This window comes from Limulus polyphemus, unplaced genomic scaffold (assembly GCF_000517525.1).
Source record: "Limulus polyphemus unplaced genomic scaffold, Limulus_polyphemus-2.1.2 Scaffold740, whole genome shotgun sequence".
In the NCBI taxonomy this organism is placed as follows: Eukaryota; Metazoa; Arthropoda; class Merostomata; order Xiphosura; family Limulidae; genus Limulus; species Limulus polyphemus.
This window is the reverse complement of record NW_013666350.1, coordinates 166,507-192,611: the sequence shown is the minus strand read 5'-3', so window position 1 is coordinate 192,611 and position 26,105 is coordinate 166,507. Positions and strand designations below refer to the sequence as shown.

Genomic DNA, 26,105 nt, shown 5'->3' with positions numbered 1-26,105 from the left:
TTTAATGCTATGACCTTTAATTGCTCTTTTTTTTTAAGAAAACATTATTTTATCTTTATCCCAACCAAAGTATCTTTTAGCGATAACGCTCCCAATAATTCATTTAGCAAGTGCAATCTTCTAAAGAACTGGTTGTGGAGTATCTTAAAAAACAACGATTTTATAATTTTCAGTTTTGGGAGAGAATGTGAAGTAGTGGCATGCAATGATTTTTCGAGAATATTCCAGGCATACAATGGAGAACTTAATGTGATTCGCCTGAATGTGTACTAGCATGGTAAAAGACAAATATAGTAGTTGAATAATTGCTTTTTTATTTTGTTATATATTACTTGAGTTCTATGTTTGTCATAAGCAAATTATAGCTTTATTTGCTTGTACCATGTAGAAGCCTGTTAAAATTACACTTTGAAATAATATTTACAAATTATGTTGGTCTGTATAAACTCTACTTCGTACCTTTCCACACAACGTTATTTTTTGGACGTAATCTTTGTATCTGACTTAATATTTTCTATATATATACATATAATTTATTTTTCAATTAAACTTTTATCTATTATACCTTTGGATCATTTTTATTTATCCAATGCCTCTTATATTTATTGGTTTTCATTTAAACAAATTACAAATTCCCAAGATCATTTTCCGTTCTGCCTTACTCAATTTATTGCATTGTTTTGCTAAAGATATTTTTTCCGTTTAACATAATAAAGAAATGCCAGCATAGTATTTGCAGTACGTTGTCAATAAACAGTACAGCGAAATGAGTGATAGGTGTTTATATTGCTCAGTCATTTATGACGCATAACTGATTGTTTTTTCAATTATCAGATAAACACAATAGTACAATAACTGCCGGAATTAACATTCATATAAAATTTGTACTATATTCTTTTTCATAAACTTGTCTGATTTTTTTTTAAAAATATTTCTTACGTTTCTTTTTTCAGTATCTTAGGTGAAGCAAGATGATTAATGTTTTTTGACAAAAAGTGTAAGAACAAAGTAAAACATTAGTTATGCTAGCGAAGCATAATTAGTATAATTAAACTTAGATGGTTTTATTAGCTTGATTAACATAATCTATATAGAAAGAATGATATAGTATTAAGCTTAACATAACACTACTCAGATCTGAGAGACTTTTTTTTTTCGTTAACTCCAGACTTTTGAAATTTGTACCATTCTGTTTTAGATGTATCAGTTCACAACTCCACCTTTCCAACCTTTATCCCGCCAGAAATACCCAAGAAAGTCATGTTAGGAGGTACCAACATTTACAGTAAACTATTCAATGCACTTAATGTGCCTGTAACAGATATCATTGCACAACGTATTTACTTATGATATATTACATTGCACAGTACATCATTGATATTGATATTTTGAATTGCACTGGTATACTAGATTGAACTTCCACGAGATGTTATAACAGAATTTATGGTGTTGAGTTGTAATTGCACATGCATTTTAGAATGTGTGTATAAGAGATGTTTTGTAGATTTTGCTGTAATGTGATTTACTACGGCCTGTTGTTGTTGCTTTGCACATTGGATGATGGGAAAATAAATATTAATAGAGTGATTCATGTTGTGGTTGAAATATGTTTATTTCCTTAACGTTGGAGGATATGTTATTTCTAATGTATCGATTGCTGGGAATTTAGTTGTTTTATTATATATTTTCCTGTCTTTAGAAATACCATGACTGTGAATATTGGAAATGTTATGTTTGTCTGTAAGTTAATGCATGATCGATTGTGAATGTTCCTAAATAGATGAGCTAACATGAACTTTATTTTCCATCGCCAGAACTTCATTATGATTTGTATTATTTCTGTTATAATATTTTTATGTAATATCAATTGAATTATTTATTAGAGATATTACACATAATAATAATAATCTCATCGAACTTTCATATGATACATATCTGCAAGTTTTCATTTGAAAAATACTAAAACGATTTGAGATCTGCCTTATTAATAGTCAAAGGAATATAAACCTAGAAATGTTATACAGAATAATGTTAAATACACTTAGGTATTTGATAAATATACCGTTGATTGACTTACGGTTTAATTTAGAAAAATATGTAAAATATGATGTAATCGACACTATATTTTATACTGTCATATAAACAAAGAAAATACAATTTCTAACTCTTTTTCTGATAGCAGAAAGGTATTGATAGAATAAACTGAAAATCAACACTATTTTTAGTCAAGAATTCGTAGAACGTTTGTGAATTTTTCGAATCTCACATCGTTCTAAACATTCTCCTTTATGCTTTCAGCGGAGTTGACAAAAGAACAACAAAATACTAGTAAGTGCTGGTTTTCATATGAAGTATTGTTTTAGACAAATGTTCTTACCCTATCAATAGTTCTATCATTCTAAAATCGGTGTTAGAAAAATAATAAATCTTAGGATCCCACTGAATATAATGCACTTATTCTTTTCCATTATATAGAGTTTATTATAAGAAGACAAAAGCAAACAAAGAAACAAGCAGATTAAGCTCTCCATTTTGAAGTAGACCGGACATAGCCTGTTTTTAGCATGTAGTGCTGGAGATTGAAATATCCAAGGTTCAAGCACGCGAAATGCTGCTGAACATGCTCGGTGCGTTTAGCTGTGGTCACATTATAAAAGTGACAGTTAGTCTCGCCATTCGGTTAAAAGTAACCGTGTAGGCGGCAGGTGCCGCTGACTGGTTATCATCCTCCCTTGTAACCAGTTCTAAGTTAAGAACGACTATTCCTGTTCATCTCGGTGTCTCTGACCTGACCGTTTAGTCCACGTGCTAAAGAGTGTGAAAATACCAAATACCATTCTGAAATTACAAAAATAATTCTAAGATTGACAAGACACTGGTACAGATTCAGTTCAAAACTATGACGTAAGAGGATTTTTTAAAATTAATGAATATGAGCTTTCTCTGTTCTTCAAAAATACTTAAGTGTCAATACTTTGTGCTTTTGTAAGCAGTTTGTAGTTGTAATGAAATTTCGTTTTGATCATTGAAAAGTTTTTATTGGAAACTGAATCTGTTATTCACATTGAAAAAATTATGGAGATGGTTTCTCTTCCATTTAGGCAATCAGCTACATTTGCAACCCAATATCAATAGACAGAGTGTTACAACTCGCCAGCGTCATCCAAAGCCTCTTTCTGCCCACTCTCAAAGCAACACTGCCAACGCAGTGACGTCACCAAGTCGTCGTCCGGGTAACGTGACCTATGCAAGGTATGAACTGTTAAGTGGATGAACACTGCAATTGCCATACTCGTAGGTTTATGTTTTGATGTACTTAACCTATTTTTATAGTGAATTCGATCTTCTTTTCAGTTGATGATGCAGAGTGAAGCGTTTTGTATCTCATAGCATAAAGTTCTACTGTGTTTCCAAAGTAGTTCTTTGAGCACAACTAATTAGAAGATAGGATTTCTACGTACATGTATGTAGAAAATATTATTGTAGAACATTAGATTAAGCCATTGTCAGTATGATGAAAATGATATCTAATTCATTTTTCTACTACATTCATTATATTCAGAGTAGAAATCAAAACAAGAGAACGTGGAATTGAAAATTTCTTAGTTTGTCTTGGGAACAAGGACTGTTTACATGACTAATCTTCAGACTTAAAGAGTTATATTCTTTCCGTGCTTTTATCACCACCCTTGCACCAGATCTTTACTTGAATGTTCTGTGTTTCAAGCCTTGTTTTCAGTGTGCACTCACGGCTACAAAATCTGCCTCCCGTTTCTTTCCAGTCACGTGCCTTCTACCCAGCAGCTCTCTCGGACGGCCGCGCCCGACTTGTACTCGAGCTTACATCTAGCGTATGAAGTAAAAAAGCTCATGTATGCTACTCTTTCTGTCAATCATAAGTTTTTTATTTCACTTTTATTTTTTGCATACTAAGAGCAGAAGGTGTAGCTATTCATTACTTTGAAAAATTTTAAATGAGATCGAAAATTTATAAACTAAAAACAAAAGAGTAATTAAAATTGTTTGAAATAAGCACTACCTTCTGACCTTTTCTTATATTTGTAATTTTTTTCCTATGTAGTGTGAAATATTCTTCATGTCGCATTGTTATATTTATATAAAATGGATGTCGAAATCAAGTTTTCATGTAAAAATATGTGTATATACGATTGTTTATTATTTAGTTTTCCCAAGCCATTTTTACACTTTTTGCATGATCACTAGCTAGGCTATTACAATGCATGTTGTGTTGATGTTAATGCTTCACTTGCACGTCTTCACTTTCGTCACTGTTAATTGAAGTATTTCAGAGTATTAACTTTAAAGGCCACTTGTACAACCAACAACCGCTTTTTTTTTTACCGAAAGGACAGTGTATTAACAATGTAGTTACGTTATAGATGATCACATGTAATTGTTTGTTTGTAATTAAGCACAAAGCTACACAATGGGCTATCTGTGCTCTTCCCACCACGGGTATCGAAACCCGGTTTATAGTGTTGTAAGTTTGCAGACGTACTGTGCTACTGGGAGGCCACATATAAGTCCAATTATAATTATATTTATTTTAATGGTAATATTTATTTACGCTGATCACGGAACTGACATTAAAGATGACCATGTTAAATAATAATCTGTACATTAAGTCAACTAACCACATAATCTCACGATGATAATTAACATTACACTTTATTCAATTCAATAATTTACATTTATTTTTTTATTTTTTCTAATGCTACATTCGTCGATAGAAATAGTATTATTGTTGCGTTTGATCGGTAAAGCGTCTGAATCTGTGAAATATTCACTAGTTTTATAGATCTTTACTAATTTTTAGCTACATGATTTTTAATGCGCATCAAATGTAAACATCTTCATTTGTTTGTTCTCAGCTCAAAGCTACACAATAAGCTACCTGCACTCTGTCCACCACGGGAGATCTAAATTGATTCAAACTGGAAATATAAAAAAAAATTGCCAAATGCAAAACAGGAAATATTTCAGTATGAAGTATATTATATAAATTTTTGAATGGAACTTGTTTTATAAGAAAGTAGAAACAGCGTAATAACAAAGAAAAGGCGAATAAATGTTTAGTTTTGGATAACTTAATTTGAAGAGTTAGAATTAGCAAGGCTACTATTATAGTGTTCAGGTGTAAGATCCGACCTCGTTATTAAATAAGTATTTTTTATCAACTGGTTCTATTAGAAAACACTGGTCATATTCAGAAAATCAAATATTAGAATTTTTTTCTTGTTTTCCTTCTAGTAACTGTGGTGTATAAGTACGTAAATACAAGACCTCCTTGATGCTGAAACGTCTCTTCCTACGTTAACTTATCTATTTTTGCACGCACTGAGCTGCCAAAATTTACTGTGGCTAAGAATAAAAGGACGAGTGGTTTTGGTTAAATTATAGAAGACTTTTCTTTGTTTAGTATTGCTATGTTAGGCTATTTATTATACACATTGGCTAACATCTGTATGAACACATTGGTTGGCAATAGCATCTGGTTTACTAGAAAATGTGATATAACAAAATTTAACCGTAGAATGAATAACCAACATTCTAAACAAGATGTATAAATATTGTTCATAATTTTGTCCGATTTTCGCATTTTTGTCTTTGAATTATGCAGTTGACTTTTAAGGCATCCTCTCCGTTTAATTTCTTTTAAAATTATCTATTTAGATAATTGATAATATATTTTTATTTATTCTCATCCATAGAGGTAGGTGATTTACGTGTTTATTTAGTTTTTCTATTTTTTTTATCACGTTGTTTTACTAATATACGTTAGCCTTTCGTCATATTACAGACTTATATTTTTATAGTTTTGTTTTGAGTTTTCTTACTGATTATAAGTATTATTCTATTATAAGTTACATCTTTTACAGTAAGGAATGATATTGTTGAATGTTGATTTAAATACTAACACCTTCTTTATCGTTAAAACTTGTGTGGTTGGGAATGATCGCACCAGTGGTCGAAACGTCGTACCTGTTTTGAAAATATTCTTCCTTACTGTAAAAGCTATAACTTGTAATAAAATAAAATTTATACTTGGTTTGTTTGTTTTTTACTTACTTCAAATTAATTTTAACTTGTGATAACTGGCATTTTAATCTATTAATCATGAAAAATGATGTTCATAACAGATTAGGTTTTCACACTGACAGCTAGCTGAGAGTTAGACCTACAATTGAAGCGCCATGCTTCAATATACCTCACATTAACTTTAATAGCGAACACATTGTAAGTACTAAATTTAACCCTCCTTTACATTCTTATTATTTTACAGAATATCTTTATGTACTAAAATTTGAATCGATAAAGCCTAATTTATTGTTTTGGAAGGAAATGAGTAAATTTGAAATAGCTTTTTAAAACATATACAATGTTAAAATTGTCATTCCTAAAAACAAGACAGTCCTATAGATATCAAAAAAACATTTTTAAATAGCCCCTAAAAACAGAACTTTTTACAAAGAGATAATATTTTCGTATTAAAATTTTCCTAGGCTACTTATTGTTTATTATGAAAAACAAACAACAAAAACAAAAAAAAAACCCTCGCCTTCATCCATATGCTTGGTAAACAGAGTTTTGTTTCATTTAATTGTTATGAGTTTAAGGTGTTAGTTATATTAAAAATATTATATATTATTCTTTCAAATCTTCCCTGGGTACCTAATGTTACATTTACAACAAAACATAAATGTCACAGTAAATTACTTTGGTGTACATAACATGGATGGGGGGGGGGGTAGTTACAGTGTTATGGCTGTTGGAATAACGTGTTTGCTTAAGCTGTGACGAGTTTTGGTTGTAATACTCCCAATACTAATACTGCTTCTTAGGCCCACCAACCGTCCTAGCGGTAGTAACGGAGCCAATAACTCCAATAACGATAGGCCTTTTCCTGTCGGTCTAGCCGACGATCAAACTGGAGATTTTCATTTCGACAAAACAGAGATGAAATACGATTCCACGGGCATGTTTCACTGGTGTACGGCACGCCCAATTGAAGAATGTATTTTGGTAAGCTTTTTATGTTGATTCAAAAAAATTAACATTTAATTTTTAGAATGTCTGCCTTATGAAGGATAAAAACTAAAATTTATCATTAAAACAATAAAATAAAATACTTTGATACAAATGCGAATTTGATACAAAAAATACGATTAGTAATTGAAAATGTAAATCACTTTAAGATTATATTGTCTAATGTTTGTACTCATGAGTCAATCTCTTGTTATAAGTCCATAATCTTACGAGTTAATTTATATATAATCAAAACTTTCAGTAGTGAAAAATATTGGTTCTAACAACTAGCTACCTTTTTTAATCCAACAAGAAAAATTACTGTTCTCACAACTTTTTAGTGCCTCACCTAAGTATGCCAAATTAACTTAATGAGAAAGTGTGCTGTATTACACATATTCTGTTTTAATTACTTGGTTTTTGCCATTTTCGTTACGTTTAGTTTATCTTTAATTTGAACTCTGAGCTGCCGTTGAAAACCGCTTATCAAAAGGCGTATAGAAAGTGAGCATGAAACTCAAGTAGGGCCATCTGCGGAAAAACAAAACACGTCTCGACCGGTTGGCTTTCTTCCAATATTTTTCGGAAAAAAGTGTTATCTATTTAAAGTCATGATTCTACTACAATGCAATGTTTATGTTTTTCTGGCTTTAAGACATTAAGACAAAGCATAAATGTTGGTAGACGCGAGGATCATCACATGTGGGATTATTGTGATAGAAAGGTAGTTTCATTTTTAAAAAGCGCCTTAGGGGTAATGGTAAGGGGATTAATCCTTTGTCGGGGCTGGCTTGACGTGGAAAGGTATCAGTTTTGATATTTATAGATGCAAAAGTTAGTTTACAACATTAATATATCATCGTCATTTTTACTGGTGTATGCTCAGATATGTAACCTAATACTGGTAACTTGCGAAGTCAAGAATTCTGCATGGTACAGTGTACTATATAGATTTACATGAATTTTAATTTAATCGGTAATTTAAGTAGAATACCTTACACTGTGAAGAATCAAACCCCTCGTCACCTTTAAAGGGTAAGTCAAAACGTTACATTCTGAGAACACAGGTGGATGATGTAATATTATAATTAATTATAAATATTGAAAACAGTTAGACTTGGTATTTTTAATTGAGTTTTTTCGTTTTTCATTGCTATTTATAACCTAAAATTACAGACAAGCCGTAGCACAACTTTTTGTTGAAATTCTAATATAATGTTTGGTCATCCTTTTTAGGATCGAAATCAGGCAGCAATGACAGTTTTGAATGGCCACGTGGTTGTTTGTCTTTTTGCTGATCCCGACTCGCCTTTGATTGGACTCCGGAACTTGGTAATGCCTTTGCGTGCCAGTAACTTTCATTATCATGAGTTGAAGCATGTAGTAATCGTGGGAAGTGTGGAATACCTGAGACGAGAATGGAAGATGATTCAAAACCTGCCCAAGATTTCAGTGTTAAACGTAAGGTGTCTTAAAATTTTCGTTAATGTATATAGATATATAATTTCATTGTTAAACAGCAATTTTGTTTTTATCAGAGAAGAAATATTAGTGTTACACATACAAATAATTTGCTTAAAGGCATCATTCAAACAGTGTTAATCATAAAGACATTTGTTACGAATATGCTAATTCTCTTGGTTATATATTTTGTAAGACAATATCAACAGTCTCTTCAAGACTTTCATAATTTTGTATCGTGAAACATTTGAAATGATGTATGAATTTTAAAGAAGACTCTTAAATCAGTTTTCAACACAATAAACTTTATTCAAAAACATGTCGAAAGTTTACTTTGACCATTTAAAACGTATTTTAAAAATGTTCTCAAAATTGTGATCATAATCTGCCTTAAATAAAAATTTAAGAATATCTTATTAATAATCATTAGTAGTTTTGTTTTTAATAGTGTTTGGTAATTTGTGTTCTCTAAAAATATATCATAGCAACTCCAAACTTTATTACACTTAGAAAATTTAAATATAAAGATATTTGATATTTGGTTAATCAAAATAGTAATTCGTAACCTTCAAGTACAATTATGAAACAAAACTTGTGTGCAAAATGTATGTGCTATGAGAACCCTTATCAACTTCATGTCTCTCACCAATGAAACTTATGTTACGATGCAAAGTGTCATAAATAGTTGAAAAGATCTCGGTCAAAAGTCTTTGCAACTTTCTTAATCGTTAACAGGGGTCGCCACTGAGCCGAGCTGACCTTCGAGCTGTGAATATTAACCTATGTGATATGTGTGTAATTTTGTCGGCTAAAGTACCCAGTAGTGAAGACCCAACTTTAGCTGATAAAGAGGCAATACTTGCGTCACTGAATATCAAGGCAATGACTTTTGATGACACAATTGGAGTGTTGACAAACAGTAAGTTTTTAGGTGATTTTATTCTATGCAGATAAATAAATTGATAGATATTCGTTGAGAAAGATACTGCCGGCACTGAAAACTACTTTAATAAATATATAATTAGAGATATGAAATTTTTCTAGAATATTCAGGTGATTCAAGGTTTAGGGACTGTGGACTACTAGAAAGGACTGCTATCTGTTCTTGCTACCTAGTTTTTTTTTCTGCAGATGAGTCATTTTACTTTGCCTAATCCTCGACTATGGTTACGAATAACCCTGCCTTTCTTTTGTCTGAAGCTCTAGTCTCTCTTCCCTGGATCATATATTTTAAACTCTTCCTATCCTCTTGTCTAATAATATTGTTGAACACACACCGAACTTATATACGACGACCAAGGAAAACATACTCATCTGCTGTCTTTACCACACTTGTTAGATATACACGACTGTTTTAATTTAAGCATAGCGCAATTGTTAAATTTAGTTATTTTTAGAAGTGATAGTTTATCGCAGGTTTGTTTACGTAACTGTGCGAATCATACGTTGTGTAGTTCAATTGTCGTACATTAGCGAACGTTGTACTGAAACCTTCTAAGTTTTTCTCGAGTATCATTATATCATAATATTTGGTAGTGTGTGGAAAGTTCTAAGTCTCTCGGGATATTCATAAATACGCATTCAAAATGTATTTCAAGTAAGTTAGTACGAGATATAGTTAGATAGATCTAGACTGCGTGGTTGTAAGCTTAGCACACACATGCTGATTCAGTTGCTTTATAACACAATTGACAAGATGAATTATTCTTCTCTGCTCTGTTATTACAATACAATCGGTGATAAGTTCACCACTGATTACCACAGTTGTATCCAGAGTTTTAAATAAGAGCATATAGTGGCGTTTTTTTTAGTGAAATTATCGTAGATTGTATTGTAACAACAGAGTAGAGAAATATAACTTGCCTTGTCCATTGTGTTCTATAGTATTTGAATAAATCTGTGGGGACTTTTGACGAAAAGAAAGATTTATTTAAAACTCTGGATACAACTGTGGTAATCAATGGTGTAACGTAAGTGAACTTATTACCGATTGTATTGTAATAATAGAGCAGAGAAGAATAATTCATCTTGTCAATTGTGTTATAAAGTAACGGAACCAGCCTGTATGGATTTAGACGAAAAGAGACGATTATTTAAAGCTCTGGATACAACTGTGGTGATTAACTGTGTAACGAACATTTGTATATACGTTTGACTTGTTTTAATATATATTATTTAAAAACAAGTGGACTGTGCGCTGGTTGTATATTGTTGAAACTTATTGCCAACAATTCACAGATACCTACTGTAAAGAATCCTGCCCATACATTAAAACCTAACAACATTGTCACATTAGAATATGAAAAGGGAATAAGTACTTACTGACATATATTTAATTTGTGGTATGTATAATAAAACACATTATGCACTTCTACAAGATACAAAGTTGAAATGTTGGTAATCAGTGCCTGTACTTTTCAAAAATTACATCGGAATTTCACCTCCTCTGAATGAACACACGTCCTTTACTGAAGCGTGACATGCCCGTCTGTTGAATGTAATTATTTTCGTACAGAATTAGATCTTCAGAATACACTGTTACTGTTTGCCAAAGTCACTACTTAAACATTGTTTAATGTTTATTTGAAATTAAGCACAAAGCTACACAATGGGCTATCTGTGCTCTGCCCACCACGGGTATCGGAACCCGGTTTCTAGCGTTGAAAGTCCGCAGACATACCGCTGTGCCACTGGGGGACCACTACTTAAACATAGGCAGAAACTAAGAGCTCTTAAATTGTTAAATTTTTACCAGACACAAGGAATATTTGTGAGAAAGTAATATTACGTAATAACTTGTACTAGAAATAGTTGCTATAAATCTTCAATAAAAATTACAGTTAATGATAATTAGTCTTAATTATGCATGACAGGCAAACAAAAGAAGCCTCTTTAACCACTATGCCTTAGTTTAACAGTTGAATGTTTTGCTCTTGGGGGTATTTTCGTCCCTTATCTTAGGATCACCTAACAAGTGTATGTGAAAAAAGTAGTTTTATCATCTTAACGTGGAAGTAATAGCATCATAGTTTGTGTGCATGTATATTGTAATCAGTAAATATATAGGTTGAGTGTACGTCGTTAGGGTAATATTTGGAAGTTTTACTTTTTGTCGTTAAATAATATTTTACTTGTTGTTTAATAATTTATAAATATTTAGATAAATCATTTGAAAAACTGTATTCTAGTGCACCTTTAAATCCATCAGAAAGTATAAAACTTGTGTTCAGATATCGCGTGAAAGTAATTGTTTTGTTTTGAATTTCGTGCAAAACTACATGAGGTCTACCTGGATAGACTAGTGGTAGACTAGAGGGAAGGCAGCTAGTCAATACCATCCACTGCCGTGTCTTGCACTACTTTTTACCAACATACAGTAGTATTGACAATCACATTATAACGCCCCTACGGTTGAAAGGGCGTGCATTTTCGGTGGCGGAGATCCAAATTCGCGACCCACAGATTGCGATTCGAGTGCTCTAACAACCAGGCCATGCCAGGCCTCGTGAAATCAATGACACTGGACGAATGCTCAGTTCAATAAAAACTGTGAGCGAATAATTTAGTTTCAGCAAAACAATACAAAACATTTGTTGTGAATACAAACAACGATATTTTTGTTTCAAACTGTGAAACAACAGTACACAAACATGACTAAAATCACAATGTTATATTATGAGAACATAATGAAGTTAATTCTATGCGTATCTTAAGCATAAAATCGTTTGTTTTATTTTAAGTAATACTTATTTTTCAACGCCACTTTTACGATGTATGTTTTAATCGATGTTAGTCGTTAATTGTTACTGAGGTTACATTACACAATTATTTAAACTTTTTCGTTGTTACTAAAACACAAGAACACAGGCTACTTCTAGGAATAACTGTCGGATCTTTGAATGAGAGAAGACTGAAATACACATTATATATACAAAACGATAAAACCCTATAACCCGAGCGCTTTCGAAAGATAGACTTTTCATCTTCAGAAGCAAACTGGGAATGGTGATGTAACTACATGAGTGATATATAAAATGATGAGTGACGTCATGAAGGCTTCCAGGAAGTGTTTTGTATATTTTTCAATGTACTGTAGAAAGTGTGTCTCATTTCAGGTGCAACACGGCCGGAAACGAGAGCGTTATGTAAAAAAGTGTTAGAGATGTTTTGCTTTACAAATGGTCAAGAAAAACTATAGTTAAGTGTTGCTAAAGTAAAATAAAGGAGACACATGGAGACTGACTGGAAAAGAAATGTTAAACAGATTAATTTATGAAGACAGGCATGAAAAATTATCATAAATAAATAGTAAGTATTAGATATATTAGGGGTGAACATTGAGAGTTCACATTACATGATAAAAAAAAAGTCCGAAAGAGAACAGACCAATGATTGGAGATCATTGATTCCAGGATCTTGAGAACAAACCAATGATCAGATATCACTGATTTCAGGATCTAGATTTATTCCACAAGGTTGAACAGTATTTAGATTAGCAACCCAATAAACTTCTTTTATCTGTCTCTCAGCTTTAGTTTTAAAGTCAGTTTCAATACCAATTTGAGTAACATCATTAATAGAATGACTGGGCTAGTTGAAGTGTTGAGCAAAATGGAGATATTTTTCGGTGTTGATAGAAGACTCATGGTTGTTGAAACGTTCTCCAAGAGTCGTTTGGGTATGTCCTACATACCGATGATTGCATGTTTTACACTGTATGAAGTACATGTGTTCCACAAGTGATTTCTTTGAATATTTTAACGTTTCTCTGGTTGTTCTTGTCAGAAATGAGTCAGTGGTTTTTATGAACTTGTAGGTTTGACAGTGAGCTTTATTACATGAATTATAACCATTCTTTGGTGGGATGTAATTGAGTTTTGTCTGAACAAGTATATCTTTTAGAGTTCTGCTTTTCCGGAAGGAGACAACAGGAACTCCAGGAAAGATCTGTTTAAGGTAATCATTCAGTTGTAGGAGATGAAAATGTATTTTTTCAGAATGCTCGAAACATTTCTGGGTTTAAAATGATAGGTAATAACAAGAGGAATTCTCTTTGCAATTTTATTATCATGAACCATGATAGTGATAAATACTGTAAACGTGGAGTCAAAATAGAGATTTGTAGCTTGAGAAAATAATGTAGACACTATTTCCAGTCTAGTTTGTTCACTTTTTTAGAGTTCCTGGTTGTAGGCTTCAAAATATAATATTTGCATTTTGATTCAACTTGATTCTGTACTTTTTTGACGATCCTATTCACCTTTTTAAATTATCAATTTTTAATTATCTTGTTACTCTGTTTTTAAGATATTTTCCCGCTGAGTGTTTGCTTTTATAGTGAAGGTAATGTTGTCTATCTGTAGGTTTGTTTGTACAAGTCGGTGTGTAAAATTCGTCCTTTAAAAAGACAGTGACGTCAAGAAAGTTAATTTGGGTAGGAGAGTAATTAAAGGTAAACTTGATTGTTTTGTGAAAGGTGTTTGCATATCAGATAAATTCTTTAAATGATTCAAAACCGGCTGTCCAAGTGAAAAATATTTCATCTATGTAACGTTTCCATGTATGAGGTTTTACAGGACTTAATTGTAAAAGCTGGCTTTCAATGTGACTTATAAAAATATTGGCATAATTGGGAGCCATTTTGGTACACATTACAGTACCATTAATCTGAAGGTAATGCTCGTTATTGAATTCGAAGTTGTTCAGAGTTAAGACAAGGCTGGCAAGATCAGTTACTGTTTGGGATTTCGATGGATTAGAAAGAATTAAGGCAGACTTCAGAGCTTCTAGTCCTTCATTCCACATGAAATCAATTGTGGAACACAGAATACCATTTACCATATACAGTGTAAAAAATACAATCACCGGTATGTAGGACATACCCAAACGACTCTTGGAGAACGTTTCAACAACCATGAGTCTTCTATCAACACCGAAAAATATCTCCCTTTTGCTCAACACTTCAACCAACCCGGTGATTCTATTAATTATGTTACTCTCATCGGGATTGAAACCGACTTTAAAACTAAAATTGATAGACAGATAAAAGAAGCTTATTGGATTACTAATTTAAATACTGTTCAAGCTTGTGGAATAAATTTAGATCCTGGAATCAGTCATCTCCGATCACTGGTCTGTTCTCTAGATCTTGGAATCAGTGATCTTTGATCATTGGTTTGTTCTCTGTCAGAAAAATAATTTTATTCATTTATTTTGTTCAGGTAGAGTGAACTCTCAATATTGACTCCTAATATTTCTAATACTTACTATTTATTTATGATCATTTTTCATAAATTGATCTGCTTTCTTTTCTTTTCCAGTCAGTCTCCATGTGTCTCCTTTATTTTACTTTAACAACACTTAAGTATAGTTTTTCTTGACTATTTGTAAAACAAAACATCTCTAACACCTTTTTACACAATGCTCTCGTTTCCAGCTGTGTTGCACCTGAAATGAGATACACTTACAACAGTACATAGAAAAATCTACAAAACACTTCCTGGAAGCTCAGGTGACCTTAATTATGTCACTCATAATTTTATATATCACTCATATAGTTACATCACCATTCCCAGTTTGCATCTGAAGATGAAAGGTCTATCTTTCGAAAGCGCTCGAGTTATAGGGATTTTATCGTATATAGTAAGACTTCTTGAACCTACGTGTTTTTCTGACATCATGTAAAAATATATATGTATGTGTGTGTGTGTGTGTGTGTGTGTGTAATTTTGGTGGTTAGAGCTATGCAATTTTTAAAAGTAATTTCAGCCGTGTACACTGTATACGCTCAGACTATCACGTATTTATTCAAATGATCATACTGAGGAACTTTTTCATTTGTATACTGTAAACGAAGGTAGACTTGGAAAAATGCAGACCATATTTTGCAAAAAAAGTTATTTTACTTGTAGTATTTGCTCATACAGACAGTTATTTTTCAATCATACAAACAAGGAAGATAAAAACACATTTCAACACTGAATAAATGATTTCAATTATAGTATGGTATTATATATAACACATCTGACAAACACGTATTAAGAAGACAAGCAGATAAATGTGCAATAAACATATGCTAAATGCAGACTTAAACATCATACTATTTGGAACAAATACTTTGAATTTTATGGAATAATTTATTTATATGTGGAATGAACAAATCATTTCGTACTTCTTTCACTACTACTATTGTAAAAAAATAGAAACATTTTAGGATAAGTTATTATTTATTTTGGTATTTTACAAAATAGAGGTTTTAGGCTTAGTGATTAGTGACCCAGATAAAATAGACACATTACATAAAATCTTCGAATCTGTAACACCTGCTACACTGATCTGATTTTGTGGGTGAAAAATATTTGGAGTTTGTTTGCACCACTTGTTTTTAAATGTGAAGTTTATTTATTTTTAAACGAAATTTTACATAACACTCAGCTTGAAGTTATGTAAAGTAAAAGTATTCATAATAATATGGTACAACCCTAATTTAATTACCAAATGATGAATGATCCCAAGTAAAATAGATCTTGAGGCTTATTGCTGATTTTCGGTTATTCGAATATTCCATATACCAGAGTTTAATAAATATATGAAACTCAGTATCATAACCTATCCTTTTTAAATAGAGAAAAAAAAATATACTGTTTTAATTTTATCTTCATCCTAATTTGCATATAAGCTTAAATCTTTTTATAACCTTGTCATTTCTTTATTATGATTAATTAAAGTTTGGTAAGAAAAAAGGGTGTGATTATAATTACTGAACAGATATACATGTCAACAGGTACAGTTGACCAAGAAGGATTTTCTCCTTTGGGTAGTCCCATTACCCTCCAGAGAAAAGGGTCTGTGTATGGATCTAATGTTCCACTCATCACAGAACTAGGTACGTAGAAATGTTTCCTAACTCATTCATTATCCAAGAGTTCGTAATGAAGATTAAACTTAGCAGTGTTGCAAGTTGTAAGAAGAGATAGATTCAAAATGAAGCTTTCCTTAAATTATGTACACTTAAGGTTAAGGTTGTCCCAATATATACTACCACATAAATTCTAAATTTAATTCTACCCATCTCAAGAGCTTGGAGACATTCCTCAAACTAGCCAAGTTTCTAACATTTGTTGCAGATAGTAAACTTCACTTATACTAAAGGTAAGTGGAAGAAGATAACTATAGTGTTAGACATTAAAGGACCAGATAGGTTTTACTTTGAGGTAATTACGAGCCAAGGCATTACACAACATTCTATATCAAGGTATCACGAGACCTACCCGTACGTGCCTATAATGCTTTTCTTTTATTCTTTTTTAGTGAACGACTCCAATGTTCAGTTTATGGACCAAGACGACGATGATGACCCCGATACAGAACTTTATTTAACACAGCCATTTGCATGTGGGACAGCCTTTGCTGTCAGTGTTTTAGATTCCCTGATGAGCACAGTATGTTACTTTTCAGTTTTTTGTTACCTTAATTAATCAATTAATCGAAACATTTCCAGAACTCTACTATTATCAAGTTTGCATGAACTTGTTTTCTTTAAAACTTTTCTTTCAACATATTCTCATATCACCGCTATATTAGTTTAAAATGTTACAATGTATTACTAAAATAACCAGGGGTACCTCTTTTAGAAATAAAAAGCTATTCATAGAAATATGGAGACTTGAAATAATATTGAATTTAATTTTAAAGTTATCTTAGTTACATAGTTTTAAGCATCATATTAATTAAAGTTTTGCTAGATTTAGTAAATTGCATTGCCTTTTCTGAATAGTGTACAAACTGTTAAGTGAATTTTTATAACATAAGTCATTTTATATTATTTTCAGACATACTTCAATGCTAACGCCTTAACGTTGATTCGTTCTTTAATTACTGGAGGAGCTACTCCAGAATTAGAGCTAATTTTGGCAGAGGGCGCTGGTTTGCGAGGAGGCTACACAACACCAGACACTATAATTAATAGAGATCGCTGCAGAGTTGGACAAATATCACTGTACGATGGACCTTTGGCCCAGTTTGGAGTAAGAATCCATGACATTTTTAACATTATGAATTAAGCTCCAAGTTAAAGTAACCAGTCTGTACTGAGTTTGTACCTCGGTACCAGTAATTTAAAGTAATTTCTGTTTTGCAATATATTCGTTAGGTGGAAAACGAAATCTAATCAAAAACAGGATCATCAATGGAAAATTAAACATGTGTAATCTTCGGACGTTTCGGAATTTACACATTCTATCATCAACGATCTAAAATGTTTTCATGCAACATAGATACATACGTTTTAAATAGCTGATGATGGAATGTGTACAAACAGTATAATCAGATATGAAACTAGAATAAAAGTATGAAACAACATTTTAAGTGTACGAAGAATACACATTTCTTGTCTTCTGTGAGATGTTTAACACATATATTTCTAAGAAAGTCGTGTAACAACTCTCTTGCCAACTTACTATTCCAGGTCAATTTATGGAATTGTGTGTGTGACTTTCAAGTTGTAATATATTAATATTGAAGAAACTGGAATATTACTGTTTATATCAAATTATAGTTTCTTATTATCATTATTTACCAATGAGACACTCGAGTGATAGAAATATAAAAAAAATCCTAATTTTGCTTTGCAAAATATTTAATTTCTGTTGTAAACCAAAACCACAACTACAATTGAATATTTGTAATGATGAAATGCTTAATTTATCCACATATAAATTAATTGAAACAAAATTTGGTATAGGTTGAGAATTAGACGTGTTTTTGGAAGTAAATTCTAAAATTTCAGCTACAATGAAAGGGATTACTGTGTTCTGTTGCTGATGCTGAAACACAGTTTCCCATATTTTGTCATAATTTTTCTACTGACCGAGTTCTTTGTTTTCACCCTATGCTAGAAATAAAATATTATCTCTCAACTTGTATTTTTTGCAATTTGACGTTACATTTTGTGCGGTTAACAATTGATTTTGACGTAGGAGGGAGGAAAATACGAAGATCTCTTTATAACTGCACTGAGAAATTATGGCATGCTTTGTATTGGCCTTTATCGGTTTCGTGACACCAGCTCCTCCTGTGAGGCATCTTCTAAGCGTTTCGTCATCACCAATCCACCAGCTGAATTTACACTGCTGCCATCTGACGTGGTAAGCAAGTTTTGTTATTAAATCAAGTTTACTTACAAATCATTAATTTTGCTTTGTTAACAACTAATGTCTAAACTAAAAAGTAAATAATATCAATTAATTGACATATTTATATAAGACGATTTACTTCTACCACGTTTCTCTCTCTCTTTCGGAAAGCACATGTTCCCAGTCCAAATAGTTTATTGCAATAATAACTCATTTCCCTTAACTAAAAAAAAAAAAAATACCTTTTGGTCAGGTTTGCTTAGATAAATACGCAAAGGCCTTTAGTTTTGAAAATTTATCTTGATAATAGATCTCTAATAGAAAAACTCAATCTCAAGAGATATTGTGATATTACTAGTACAAGAGATGTCCTTATTAATATTAAATATAGTGTTTTAATAATAAACGTTCTCGAAATGATGAATCTATAATCAATACTCTAGAAATAACTAATGAAAAAGGGCAAAACTTATATCCTATAATCATCAATCTAAAAACACCAGGAAATGGATATTATATGAAATGCATTGAATACTCGCTAAATCTTGGCCACATTTGGTTCTAAACTGTGATCAAGACGTTGATGAGTTTTCCATTCTGAATTATTAGCATGTGTGTTAACTCGGTTTTCGGTGAGAAGCACCACGAAACGTTTATTTCGATAAATGATCAGTTGATATTCTACTTCATCGCCCCGGGTGGTTCAGCGGTAAGCTTGAAGGGCTTATAAAACTAACAAGAGGGAATCGTCAATAGCCGCAGTATTTGAAATTCTTTTAGGCAGAATTTGAGTAAATTAATCTATGAGACCTTTGTTTCCCTAAATTTGATAAATTATAATAGAATTCTATGGTATTGATATAGTAATTTATGATTTTTTTTAGATATTTCGAATGTATATATAAAACCTAAAAAAATTATTTTCTTTCACATCCTCCACGTGCGAAATTTTATAAGGTTTAGCAACCTACAACAAGTAGCAAACAGGTACAAAGGTCGTAACTAGAAGAGATAATTATTTGCTTTACTTCTTTATTTATCGTTTTATGTTTAAAAAATAAGTTTAAGAACTTATTTGTAAATAGTAATAATCTATATACATATATTATGTATAATAATTGAAATGTGACTGTATTTTACAAAATACTAGTTCACTAAAACACAGCTAAGAAAGGTCACTTTGTAAAGACTAAAGGTCGGTTTTATATTATTGTACATGGTAACATGAGTGCACTTGCACTGCGTCACTGTAGCTTCTGTATTGTTAATGTTGAGACAGGCACAGCTGAAAGGTCAATATAATAAAAATAATAAATATATATATAAATGTATAATGTTATGAGATTTAAGCTATTTACTCTAAACAGTTATGTTTTCGTGTTATAATATGTAGTCATTCTAGAACAAAAAAGGCATAATTTATATTTATTTCCTAGGTTTTATGGTGGTTACGAGATCGGTCAAATCGACCAAATCCGTACAGATATTCGTTAGTGAAAAAATAACAAACAAAATAAAAGTTTTTCTTAAAAAACGTTTGACAACTACCTGGACATTATAAAGATTTCACATGTGAAATTTGAAAATTTTCTGATGCATAAAAGTATTTTTAATCTTAAAATGAAAATTACTTTGCATGTTGGATAGGGAATGTGCGAAATGAAAAGGCATGAAAAAAACATTGCTTTAGAAAAAATCAAAATTAAATATCTTATTTTTAAAAAACTACATATTTCTAGGACCTTTCATCTCAAATTCACAAGAATTTCATCCACTGGTTTCATTTTTGAAAATAGCTTTCACGAGAGTTGCATACCTACTTGCAATGAGTCGAAAAACTGTAATTAGATCTCAAATCGGTCAAGAGATGACGAAGCTATGAGCTAAAAGTTTGTACTTGAAAAAATCCAAAAAACTCAGAGTCGTTTATCCGTGGCTAAAAACCGAGGATCGATGCATGTGGTGAATATAGCGCAGATAGCCAATTGTGTAACTTTGTGTTTAACAACAACATGTCTACAGCTAGAGCTTTGCAGACTAAAAACTTAATAGTACACCACCTTACTGGTTATTTTCTCTTGCGGGTCGTGTAACACTAACCTTATCATGAACTGGTGCAACTACGTGGAAAATATTAGAATTCCAACAACGAGAATTTCGTTACCGTAGACACGCTCATCTGTTGCTCCTACACAGCGTCAGGGTTCGTCCACTTAGCTGATCCAATATCGTATAAAACATCTTCAAATACCTTTTAAAAATAATTATAAAATAAAAACCATAATGATTTTCATTACTCGATAATTCTGTGTAAGTATCTTTAGTTAATTCCAATCCAAAGTGCAATTAATTTACAAAGTTGTAGCTAGTTATGCCTTTTTGGAAGCAAATAACCGAAAACATTTACCAATTCTCGTGTCTACAGATAGTGAAATAAAATTAGCTAACTATTTCTGTATTTTAGGTGTACGTGCTCCTCCAGTTCGACCCTGGCATGGAATACAAACCCAACAGAGGAGAAGAGCCCAAAGATGAACGTTCCTGACTCTTATTTTGTAGCGCCTTGACAGACGGGCCTTACTCTTTCATTTGACCAGAAAACTATAAGCTCACGCGATTAGTTAAGAAGTTCACATGTTTTTATTTTTTGTATTAATTCTATAAACAGTCGTTCCAGGTTCTGTAAGGCAGGAGATATTTAACAAACAATGAATCTTCCAGTTCTTGGAGTATTTTAAAAATGAATAAACATATGTAAGTCAGCGCACCAGATGTACAAACACTATGTTCTGTAATTATTACATTATACTCGTAAATACGAAGAATTACATTGTGAAGTACTCGTGAATGTTCTCATTCAGAAAAGTGTGACATGAGCTTGGAAGCTTGTGTTCCTTATTTTCCCGTTTTTTTTAATATTAAAAGTAGCAATTATTGAACATTGTCTTCCAATAAGTTATGCATGTGAACTTCTGTTTTCCTTCATTTGTTTTGTATTTTTAACAACTTTGTGCATTTCTCTGTTCAGCTTAACATTTTAAGTTCAATTGAAATGGTCAAATATAAAGAGTAAGACGTGATTTCTTCAGATTTATTGATTGCAAGTACACTTGATAAATGGTTTTTAGAACATTCCTAACCTTATACAAGAAGCAAATAAATGATTGGTGTAAAAAATAATGCAAATAATTAATATCAAACATCAGATTGAAATAGTAGAATTATATCTCTGAATAGTCAAAGCTGGTTACATAAATCTGAAGGGAGAAAAAATCGTCAAGGACGCTACAAGAACAGACTTACACGTTTTAAGAACTAAAAAAAAAAAGGTTGCTACAAGAAACAAAGTATACTTATACTGGTAATAGTTCACCAGATGTGAAACCTTTCCCACTGATCTCTGCAATATTATTTACACGTTATTGGAAACTGTATGAACGTCATATTTATAAAATGGCGAACTTTAGTTTGATCACTACACTCGATTAATCATCTAAGTGTTATAGTTTGTTTGTTTTTGTTTCTGTAAAATTAACAGGGCTACACCTCTGGAGCACTTTATTCTTGGGTATGTAAATTTAATAGTTGTGTTGATCAGAAACTCTTTGTATATTATATTCTTTTCTAGATTCCACCTTTTCTTACTTCCCTCACTCCTGTACCGCTGTCCTTATAGCTTCTGATCTGTGGTTTGTTTTATTATGTTATATTACATATAGTAATTCACTACGTGCAAGTGTTAAGGTACGTATTTATTTTTCAATACTAATGCAATAACGGCGTCTACGTGTAAACGTGAATAGACGTATTTATGTGGTTCTCATTATACTGGGAAACCATGTGCTTTGTGCGAGCCCAATCATCACTCCATCTTTGTCTATATTATGTTTGGGTAAAACAGAAAACCTATGTGGATATATATATGCACGGAACGAAGAGGATTTTTATTTCTATACGAAAAAAAAATCCTGGATAGATAATTTCTCTTTGATTACTGTAAGTTTGTACATTCTCTGTACATAGAGATGTATAGATTGTACTCTTCTAAACTTCAGAGTTCAATATTGATGTATATACTTAAGTGTTTGTATGTAACTACATTGGCAAGTGTGTGTCCTTACGTCTCTCTATACATGCATAAAACGTAATTACTGAAGCAAACTTGTTAACATTGAAACAAATCTGTAAAATCGAAAGTTGTTGCCTGTTGTTGTATTCTTTTGTTTTGTGCGATAAAATCGATAGAATAATTTTCATAAATAGCAGAAGACTACCACAAGTTGTAAGAACATTCCATGAAATGAAAGACGCTTAAACGACAGTTTTCCCGCCATTTGTAGCCACGTTTAAGCTATTACTTGGTGTTTATAATCTGCTGAACTGTTATTCAATAACACTTATAGAACATCGATTATGTATTTTATGACAAGTGTTATAACTATCTTTATAGGATGTTTAACTGTTTGATGAGAAAAAAAGTGATGCAGTTAATAATATGATAGAATTACTTTTTATTTGTAATTAATGTAAACAGCGTCGGCGTTACAAGTCTATTAACATTTCCAATGTTACAGTGGGTTAATTTAGGACTATTGGTTAGTGTTAAATAGAGAAGTTAAAAATAACACGATAGAAGCAATTGTTATTTAAAACTGTAAATACACGTAAAAAGTAAAAAAAAATAAAGGGTGTCCAGAAATTATGTAAACAAAATTGTTTACTTGTGTTCCCGAATTTATCATATAATTTTCTGACGCCCTCTATATTAATCGTAGAAGCAATGTACTTCAGATGGTTTGAGCCACTGTTGCATAAAGTTTAAAACAATAGCGGATTATGTCGATCCCTTCATACTCGTAAGGAAGTATTTACAGACTTTATGATACTTAAAATATAAAAGCTGTTTTCAAAGTAATATATACTTTATATTAAAGTCAGTATCAATCTGGGAAAAGCTGAAATACACTTAAGGATGTTAAAAAACTTTAAACACAATCTACATATGTACAGTAATTGTTAAATTTACGGTACCCACATTGACATTAAGAAGTGGTTAACTTGCGGTATAGTTTGATATTCTATAAAATTAAAAGAAAAGACAAACAAACATTTTATAAAATACTCATAATTATTTCGTTTTTCAAGTCCTAAAAATCTATATATATATATATATGCGTTTGTGAAAACAAATATCGTATTTAAAGGCACCTCTCAGAAGTATCCATTACTAAAGCAAACAGTAAGATACTACAATAAACTAAGTTTTTTGTAATTTCTCCCATTGCTTTAGCCCTAATAAACATCAATGTTGTGTAAGGGAGTATTTAATAGTAGTGCCTGTGCTGTGCTGAGACAATCTCTCTTAGTAAGTACTTTATAATAACAATAGTGTATGGTGTTCAATAAGAATGGCATCGGTATAAATGGTACCATTAATAATACAAGGTAGGAACACAATGGCATACTAAAAATGACACCATTAATCACACTGATAAAAATTGTATATGTAATAAAAGGCGGGAATAAGTTTTTCAGGTTTACATAAAAATCATAAACATATTTTGTTTTCTGTATTTTTTGGTTATGGTAAGAAATAGTGCCATTTTCTTCTCTTTATACTATTAGTGGTGCAATTTCAACTGGTGCCATAATTATCGGATTTATTTTTTCCGAGATTCATAGTATAGTAACCATAAATATTGTGTGCAAGTATGTCGGAGAAGCTGAGACATTTAGTTATGTAAAGTTCAAATTATACAGGTGAAGTATTTGTTTAAATTTTAGAGGTAAAAGTTGTTTGATGAATTGTGGTTTATGCCATACAGATAAAGTTTTATGTATGGGATCAATGGTTAGTTGTTCAATTAAACTTTGAAGTAGATATGTATATATATGTTTAAGCTTGGCGTTATATGCATTAGAATATTATTAAAAGAGTTTAATGTCAAAGTGGTTAGACAACTTTATACTGCAGCTAGAAGTAAAGTTCATAACTTTATGAATGATAGAGTTTATATTTCTAAAACCAAATCTGCCCCTGAGGTCGGTCATTTTATTTTTCGTGTACCATGTTATCAGTTTCCTATCCTAATGCTAATCTTTTTAAGAGTAGTATAAGAATAAGTATACTAAAACTTGTTTATGAAGAGAGACGGATGCTATGAAAATAAATCGTTAACCAAACAATATTTTAATATGTTGAAAGAAAATCCGATTTATGGTAAATATGTAGTGATAAAAATGTTTTCATTAAAGTATGTTATTGTTTATGGAAAAATAATAATAATTGCAGCGTTCTAATTGTTGGTTGTCCTGGGTGGAGTGAAAATTAAGAAGTATTGCATTTAGTTCCTAAGGGCATAAAACTGTCATCAGTGAAATTAAAATGGTTGTTAAAAAGTCCGAGTGAATCTGTTGTGAGTTATATTAAAAGATCAACTGATAACTATTTAGCTTCATATTTTTTTTTGTTTCAGGTTTAAAATAAGCACCTTGTACTTTGTGACACTCATCGAACTCCAATTGGTGTTAAATTATATTTTGATTAATAAGAGGGTTTTAATAATTTGTTTGCTCAGAAATATTGTTTTACAATCTCCATTAAAAACTAACTTTTCAATGGCCTTAATATTCAAACACGTTACGTGATATTAAAATATTTTCATATGTTCTACTATAGGCTACTCAAGTAACACTAATATTTCAAACATTTTAAAAAGGTTCTTTCTATACTGACTTGTATGAAAAAAGATACTTTTATAATTATATTATGGAGGTTTATGCATTATTCGATTTTTTAATCATTTTATGGCTAGCAATAAGTTTCTAATAAAACCCAGAATTCTAACATGTGAACATATTTTATCCTATATTGGGGAGTTTTTGTCACAATATAGCATCATAAAAATAGACCGACTGAGTTGCTACAGACAAGTTAGAAGATAGAAAAGTATCTATGTCAAATTGTATTACAGCCAGATAAACAGATAAAACGTAACGAGCTTGAAACACAAATGTAACTTTTTGTGTAGGAAATTTTGAGTCATACTGACAAAAGTATTAGCTGATTAAGATCATGCTTGACGAGCGTTTCGAAGAGAAGACTGTTCAGTGAGCTCTTATAATCTCAATGCACTCTTTGTTGGATCAATAAAAGATGTCTCAAATGTTTATTTGTCTCGCCTAATAATATTTTGCTTATTTAAATAGTTAAACATAAAAGATAGAAATAAATTTTCAAAACTTATCAGAAAATTGATCAAATACGTTTAATTATAATCTCATGAACTTTGAATGAAAGTTATTATGTAACCGAAAGGTCCTCAGTAGTTTTTTGTTCAGTTGTGAACAGCCATGAAACTATTTTAAATTACTAAACTATATACACAAATATGTAACATTTTTACCATTGTATTTTTATATTTTTACCTACCTTGATAATAGACATGGAACGATATTCGAGTT

General features: G+C 31.4%; 1 protein-coding gene across 1 annotated transcript in view; it reads left to right on the top strand.

The window, feature by feature from the left end:
- Positions 1-25,811, top strand: part of LOC106460285 (calcium-activated potassium channel slowpoke-like) — an 81,127-nt gene extending 55,316 nt beyond the window's left edge. Inside the window, exons 17-28 of the mRNA XM_022386956.1 lie at positions 1,199-1,270; positions 2,299-2,328; positions 3,102-3,252; positions 3,783-3,872; positions 6,864-7,044; positions 8,284-8,508; positions 9,244-9,427; positions 16,292-16,393; positions 16,819-16,949; positions 17,340-17,534; positions 18,486-18,653; positions 21,106-25,811. Coding sequence (XP_022242664.1) covers positions 1,199-1,270; positions 2,299-2,328; positions 3,102-3,252; positions 3,783-3,872; positions 6,864-7,044; positions 8,284-8,508; positions 9,244-9,427; positions 16,292-16,393; positions 16,819-16,949; positions 17,340-17,534; positions 18,486-18,653; positions 21,106-21,186 — 1,610 coding nt within the window. The 3' untranslated portion in view covers positions 21,187-25,811. The remainder of the gene's footprint in view (positions 1-1,198; positions 1,271-2,298; positions 2,329-3,101; positions 3,253-3,782; positions 3,873-6,863; positions 7,045-8,283; positions 8,509-9,243; positions 9,428-16,291; positions 16,394-16,818; positions 16,950-17,339; positions 17,535-18,485; positions 18,654-21,105) is intronic.
- The last annotated feature ends 294 nt before the right edge of the window (positions 25,812-26,105 follow it).